General features: G+C 50.9%; 1 protein-coding gene across 1 annotated transcript; it reads right to left on the bottom strand.

The window, feature by feature from the left end:
• Nucleotides 1-844: 844 nt before the first annotated feature.
• Nucleotides 845-1,610, bottom strand: LOC100772586 (paired immunoglobulin-like type 2 receptor alpha; the record flags this gene model as incomplete). Its single annotated transcript, XM_027412336.2, has 2 exons — nt 1,523-1,610; nt 845-1,234 (listed from the first exon to the last, which is right to left on the bottom strand). Coding segments are annotated over exons 1-2 (478 nt in total), but the record flags the coding sequence as incomplete, so codon positions are not given.
• Nucleotides 1,611-7,769: the final 6,159 nt, after the last annotated feature.

Raw genomic sequence — 7,769 nt, 5'->3', positions numbered from 1 at the left:
ACTTCATATATACATACTCTAAAAAATCAAGACAGAGAGGCCAGCAATAGAGTGAACTTGGGCAGAGGCCATATGTCCCCTGGTTGATAGATGCTTGGAGGTAAAGGGTCCCTTTCCAGGCCTGTTGGTCAGCAGCATGACCTTGGGCAGGGGTTGAATACTGCTGGTGTCTGTGTATCTGTGTATAATGACCATGTGTGCCCAGAAGTGGTGGCCCAGTGATGAGGCTGTGAGCACTCTGTGTGGAAGCTGCAGTTACAGCTCCCACGGAGGAGGAGGAATGACCAGAAGACATGGTCATGGTGAGGACATGGGTCCTGTGTGGGAAGATGGGGGATGCTGAGGAAGGAGGGAGAAGAGGAAATGAGAGAGAAGAAAGAAACTGGGACAGGGAGAGGAGAGGGATGCATTTTAGAGCCTGGTGAAGTAGGGGGAGCCAGAGGACTGGCTCGGGGACCAGAAGGCACTGCTGTGGAAGGCCCGAGATACGGTGTAACCCCAGGTCCACTGAGATCCTGACACAGGACCAAGGGCAGGCCAATCCATCCTGGAGAGGCCAGGTTCACTGGGTTTGGAGAAAGGAGGAGGAGACTGGGCCATCTGGGAGGAGGGAGGCCCGGGAGTGGGGTGGGATCTGAGGGCACAATGAGGGGCAGCTCAGAGAGAGCAGGGCAGCCTGTGGGTGGTTATGCAGAAGAGGGAAGGTGAAGGTGGCAGAGCTCTGGGGAGGGGACAGAACACGGGGGGGGGGATCAGTGAGAGACATCAGACATGTAAGGTCTGTAATGGCATCGATGGTACAAGGAAGCCAGAGCCAGCAAAGACTGACCCTGGACGTGCTCACCTTGGGTGATGTTGAGTTGGGTCCCAGGAATCGACTGAAAACATTCCTCCTTGCCTCCTCTTGTGATCATACAAACTCGGCAGAAGTACACTGTCTGGTCCTTCTTCTTGAAGTTCTGGATTCTGAGGACTCCAGATGTCTGAGGCTGTGTCCAGTTCAGGACCAGCCGGTTCTTGAAATGCTTATGTATGAAACGCAAGGCGGAGTTGTAGATAAATTCCTCATGGAAGCCCTTCCATCTCCAGAGAATCCTCATCTGTGGATCGTTGGCCAACTCCCAGGGGAAGTAGAAGGAGAAGGGGATCTCGATGGAGCCACCCTGGACACCAGAGAGTTGTGCTGGTTGATTGACCCCAAAGGGTCTTTCTCTGTTGGATCCTGCTGAGTTCCCTGGGAAGGAGGGGGAGAATCTGAATTCTCTGCAGGGGATGGAAAGAAAACCCAGACCACATGAACCTTCACCATAGGCAGGTGTGGGATACAGGGATGAACTCTGAAGAGTGGAACAGGAAAGACAGGGAAAGTTTGGGTTGGACCAACTCTGAGGGATGAACTCTCTTTGGGACACAGAGGACACTCTGGCAGACACCTGTCCTCATGACAGCCTGCTCTTCCCAGCCCCACTGGTCTCTCCTGTGGTTAAGGCAGAGTCCCTGCTAGCAAGGTCCCACCACTCACCAGCTTGCAGACATGCTGCTGGCAACAGCAGAAGTAGGATACAAGTTATGACATGGTTTCCCCCAGGAAATGAGAGCAGTGGAGCCATCAGGCAGGAGAACAGGCCCTGTGGAGGGAGCCTGGGGTGCTCAGGAATCTGGATAAAATGACCCACACCCTCTGGGCCTTCTCATTTGGAGGGCTGATGGGGGCAGGACCTCCCCATCTCCACCTCCTTGTGGCTAGCAACTTCCTTTATCATTCTGGCTTCTTCTTTCCCATGTTGCAGAATATCCGCCCTTGTGGTCACTGACAAGATGGCTGAACTCTTGAGTCCAGCCCACATTTTGCCTGGAAGATACAGCCTTGCCTTCTGCATTCCGGGCTCCCTTCTCTTCCACCTTGACCTGTCTTATCCAGTGTTTCTATTTCTTATGTGGCTGTAATCATGGTTTCCTCACCTCCAGATTTCCTCCACTCCTGCCCTCCCCTCAGTCTGTTTCTGCTTATGTCTCCCACCATGTGGTTGTCTGTGTCTCTCATAATCTCAGGTAGAGAAGCACTCAGTTTCTGTTCACTTCAAACACAAGAAAGGATGTGACGAGGGGACACATTCAGTCCCAACCCTAGCATGGTGCCACCACCATCTGCTCTTTGTCCCCTTGTTGCCTTTCATGGACTCTTCACAGTGGCCCAGTGGACACTCTCACCTGGCTGCTCACTGCTCCCAAGTCTGTGACTTCCCTGGGCTTCCTGGTGATCTTCTCCCTCACCTCGACAGTGACTCCAAAGCTACTGCAGTTTCTGAGGATCCTTTCTACCTCACTCCAACCTTGTCGCACACACAGAACAGGATACCAAGGATCAGAGAAGCCCTGGCACATGTCACATGATGGCCACGTGGTGGTTCACTGGATTTAGTTCCCCTGAGTTCTTCTTGTCTTCCAGTGCACACAGACTTTCTCGGTGCAACCTCTGAACTCCTTTCAAAGGTCAGGGATCTTCTGCTGGGCTCCCAGGATGCTGTTCCCACAAAGTATTGAGTGACTCCCTCTAGCTGTGGCTGTTCTAGAAGCTTCTCTGGATGAAGTGGGCAAAAAAGGCTCAGTGCAGCAATGTCAGTCTTGACGTATGGCCTGGGACTCCTCTGAGAATGGACACAGCTGGCCTGTGACTAGGGCGGAGGTGTGAGAGGTGGGGCAGAGGCTGTGGTGCCACAGGGCTGGTTGTGTATGAGGGTCATCCCATGACATGGTCCAATCAGTTCCCTGAAGGCAGACAGGATTGTCTCAGAGGAGGTGGCATCATTCTCCCTGAGTGACATGTGCAGAGGTGAGTCCCTATTTCCTTAGATTCCTGTCATTGACTTCTCCATGCTTCCCTGCAGGTGGCCATGCAGCCGCCCTCTGTCATATCTGTTTCTCTGCCTTCCTCACAATCCCCATGGTCCTCTGATCCCTTGACCTGAGCATGGCAGAAACTTCATGGCCTCAGTGAGAACTGAGGAGAACTGAGCACAGAAACTTTGGGATGAGCTGACCACAGATGGACATTCAGTCAGGAGAGGGGACAGGGCCTATTGAACCTGTCAGAGAGCCCCTCTTTTATTATATGGGGTCTCATGTAGCCCAGGCTGGGCCTTGAACTTGTCATGTAGTCAAGGATGACTTTGAACTCCTACAGATCCTCCTGTTTGCCCTCCCAAGTGCTGGGGTGACAGGTGTGCCTCATTGTGTCCTTAGTCTACTGCTGGAGAGCCTAGAGTTCTGTGTGTGCCAGGCAGGTAAGGACTCCACCAGATGAACCACATCTTTAGCCTCAGTGAGGTCTGAGGGGTCTGAGGGGCCTCCTGGTCACGAGTACCCACTTCCAGGCTTCATCTGGCCTTGCCCTACTGTCTGGGGTCTGTGGGTAAAGGCCACCTGATTGGTAAGTCTCTCAAGGAAGGGCTGGACCTGATCAGGCTGCCACATGTCAGCCTTGGACCCCAACATTTTACCCAACAGGCTCTGTGCGTCCACAGGATCCCAGCTGCCCCTTGTGCTCAGCCTCACTGCTGCCACCTGCTGGCCCCTTAAACACAAGTCATGGGCTCTGTTTTAGTTTCAAGTCTAGGACTCAGTTGACTCCCCACAGGGACACTGCTGTGGGATGATTTCTGTCTAGGATGCTGTCATCAGTCTCCTGCAGTGACAACCAGGTTGCCCCCAATAGCAGTGACTGGGCCCTGTAGCCATGATGCTGTCACAGGGGAGGGGCACTTTCTGTGGAGGAGCAGCCTGGACTGTGGTTGCACACCTGGGGCTTTTCTATACATGTGACCATGGAGGGTGACAGACTGCAGGGTTAGAACTGCTGCTGCTCAGGCTGTAGCAGGAGTGTGCCCTGCACCCACAGAATAAAGAAGTAGTGTAATTTTTAAAATTAAAAGCCACGTGGGCTAGGCATGGTGTTTGTATGCCTTTAATTCTAGCTTTTGGGAGGCAGAGTCAGAGGTAAGTGGATCTCTGTGAGTCTAAGTGTAGCCTGATCTGAAATCCAGTGATAGGCCTGCAATGGCCACATAGACCTCTTCTAAAACTAACAAAAAACCAAAACATCCAACCCCCCCCAAAACCAAAACAAACAAAAAGCAAATCCCCAAATACAAATAAACAAACAAAATCCAGGGAGATTGTGTCCTGATCTGTAATGCCTGAGGTCCTCTGATGGCCTTCACAAAGGTGAGCACATGCTTCCACACACCTGCACCTGAATACAGACACACACATATCATGCAAGGAGATTTCCATAGCTGCTCTGCCACCACATGTTTGCCCAGTCCTCATCCTGAGTAGACTTGGCCTCCCAGACCAGGCTCTGTGACGCCTCGGACTCCAGTTCCTGATAGCATCCCCAGCATTCAGACTCTGATTTTATACCCAGTGTGTTTTCCCAAGACAGTGGTGGCAGAGAAGAGGCTCAACCCTTCCTGTTTCTGTCTGAACTGTCTAATTACAGATTCTTCCATCAAAAAACCCACAGTGGAAGCCCTGATGGTCCTGATGAAGCAGATAACCTCATGATGAAAACTGTCCATCTGTCCACCCCTCCTGTCACACCACCTACTCTCCCACTCCTTGAATTCTTTCTCCCCTTGACAACATAAAGACCCCAGAGTAACCCACCAAGAATGGTTCCTAAAGAAAGTGGAGGAGATGCTAGAGAGAGGGAGAGAGAGAGAGGGTGGAAGGATGGTGGCCTGTGGTGTAGACAGGACACTCAGGCTGCATCTGCAGCTTCACAATATCAAAGTTGCCCCAACAGCATCTGACCTCCTCTTTCTCCCCTAGGATGACATCATCATCTTCATCTCCCTCATGTGCTGCCCAATCCAGCCTGAGCACCCCCTGCACCCCTCCCTGCCCAGGGGAGCCCCAAAAGAGACTCTGTACTGTGTCCTAAAGGTCCAGTGGGTGGGGCTGGGTGACCAGCTCAGTCACCTGCTCCTCTGGTATGAAGTCTCCCAGCCTCTGCAGATAGCCAAGGTCAGAGGCAGAAATTCACATTTCATTGTGTTGAGGTCACAGAAATGGAGAAACTCCCAATTTCCTCTTCACATTATACATATTATTTAAAAGAAAATATTAATAGTCACAAAATTTGTTTAAATGAATCTAATGGGAAAACTTGTGATGTCTTTAAGTTCTCTGTCTCCAACCAAAGTGAAGTAACAGATGAGCAGCCTCTATGGCCTCTCTGTAGAGTTTGGAGTTTGGTGAGCTTTGTCTTTTGTTTGGTTTTAAGACAATGTCTCATGTAGTCTAGGTTGGCCTCAAACTCAATATGTACTAATGATTGTCTCCAATTCATAGTCTTGCCATCTCTACTGTCAATCATTGAGACTATAGGCATCTGTCACAATGCCTGACTTCCTCTAGTACTTCTTTGACTGCCTCAGGCCAGGGGACACAAATTCATAATTCTGGTAGCCAGACTAGAACCCAGGTATGCTCTGCAATCAGACCATAATGTTCCTTCTTCTGAGGAGATTTGACCTAACTGTTGAGAATGTTGGTTCTGTGTGAGTCTTTGCCTTGTGCCCCCTTGTTGTTCCTCCCCTTTGAACAATGGAAACTGACACGACAAGTCCCATGACCGTTTGAGTTCCACCCATGAGGTCCCTTCTCTGTACCCAGCTGCCTGGAGGGAGGAGATGATGAACGGACCCTTCTTTAGATGCCTGGACAGACTGCCATCATGGCAGTCTGATTTGGAACACCTCAGAGTTGTTCAGAGGAGACACCACCTCAGCTGCCAAGATCCCTGTGACCACAGCTGCTGCTGAGTTCAGCCTCAGGTGTCTTGGATCCAGTGACACCACATCGGACATCTCACAGCTGCCCCAGGAAACCTCACTTTAGCCATGAGAATCCTTGGTGATTTCTCCACGAGTCCTCTATTTTACAGCTAGTCTCACAGGCATGGGGCAGTTCCTTCAATGACTCTGCACAGACCCTTGATTGATCCACATTGGAAGATTGTCATTGGTAGATTAAGAGCTGCATCTATGCAGGATGTGATTGGTGGATCTCAAGCATCTCTGTCTTAGGGCTTCTATTGCTGTGAAGAGACACCATGATCATGACAACTTTTACAAAGGAAAAGATTTAATTGGAACTGGCTTACAGTTTCAGAGGTTTAGTCCATTGTCATCATGGTGGGTCATGGCAGACATAGTGTTGGAGAAGGATCTGAGAGACCTAGCTCTTGATCCGCAGGACAGAGGAAGTGAACAGAGTCTAACCTGGGCAGAGACTGAGCATAGGAGACTTCAATCCCCATTCCTAAAGTGACACACTTCCTCCAACAAGGCCACATCTATGCCAACAATGTTATGCCTCCTGTGGGGCCACTCCCTATGCGCTCATGTGGACCAATTACAGTCAAACAAACACAATGTCCATGCACCTCTTCTGGCTGTGAGAGCAGCCTGGTTCCATTCCTATTGGTCATTCTGGATGCTGTCCTTATGTCCCAGAGGCTCTTGGTAGAGCTGACCTGCTGAGAATCAAATGTGAAGACAGACTGGCCTTGGGAAGGATGTCTTGTCCTAGGGGAGACACCAGAGGTCAGAATATCAACATGGCGGGAGCAAGGAAAGCAACTGCTTGTAGATGGCCTGTGAGGAAAGCAAGCCATGGTCTGTCACCTGAGGAGAGCATGGAGGGGTCAGGGGCTGTGGGTGACATGACAGTGACCAGGGAGAAGGGAGAGAGGACCCAGGATCCTCATGCAGTGGTTCTCTGTGCGGAATACAGCACCTGACTCTCTCTGTGTCCCTGCTCCTGGACACAATCTGCTACTTTCTAAGAGGCCTCACTTGAGGGAGGGGTCAAGAGCCACACTGAGATGGATGCTGGGAGTAAGACATTTATTAAAAAGTGTTATCACTTCCACAGACAGACAACAGCACCTTGGTCTCTCAGGACCAGAGTAGACAGCATGACCTGGGTTCCCAGGACAGGACATCGGTGCCCACATGTCGGGAGTGTGTCTTCTCTTCTTGTACCTGCCCAAGGACAGGACAGGACAGGCTGCAGCCATGCTCTCTGTCTTCTGTCAGGAGGCAGGGAAGGGGTTGGGATGCAGGATGTGTGGCCAGCAAACCATGCTTTCAAGGAAACTCACTTCCCTGGTCCCTGGAGTCTGTGAGCAGGGGACTAACAGACAATGTCTTAGCTGCTGCCTGTGGGTGACCCTGAGAGGGAGAGGACAATTTTCCAGTTTTCTCCTTGTATCATTTGGGTTCCCAGGAATCACATCCAGGTTATTGGGCTAGGCAGCAGGCACCATTTCCCACTGAGCTATCTCCATGGCCCACACTATTTTTGTTCATCAATATGTAATTTTAAAATACTTCATTTAAATAAAAATTAGAAAATGTTATTAGCAGGATTTATCTCCTTGGGGAATCCATTCTTCTTTATTTATGACATAGGCTCTCACTGATTTGGAACTCACCAATTAGGCTGGAGCAGCTGGACAGACAGCCCTATGACTCTGCTCTGCTCCTGCTTTTCTAGGCCTGAGGTACCCATTCCTGCTGCCTGCCTTGCTTATAATGTGAGTTTTCCAGTTGGAGTTCAGGTCCTCCTGCCCGTGTGTGAGGGTTTTCTGACGGAATCATCTCTCTACTCCCTTGTGCTCCTCTCAGTACAAACTTTCCCAAGCAGCCCCTCACCTGCTCCCTGGGATGACAGGCGCCCCCCTGTCTGGGGTCTGGGCT

This window comes from Cricetulus griseus, unplaced genomic scaffold (assembly GCF_003668045.3).
Source record: "Cricetulus griseus strain 17A/GY unplaced genomic scaffold, alternate assembly CriGri-PICRH-1.0 unplaced_scaffold_73, whole genome shotgun sequence".
NCBI lineage: Eukaryota > Metazoa > Chordata > Mammalia > Rodentia > Cricetidae > Cricetulus > Cricetulus griseus.
Note: the sequence above shows the minus strand (reverse complement) of the source record. Positions and strands in the feature narration are given on the sequence as shown.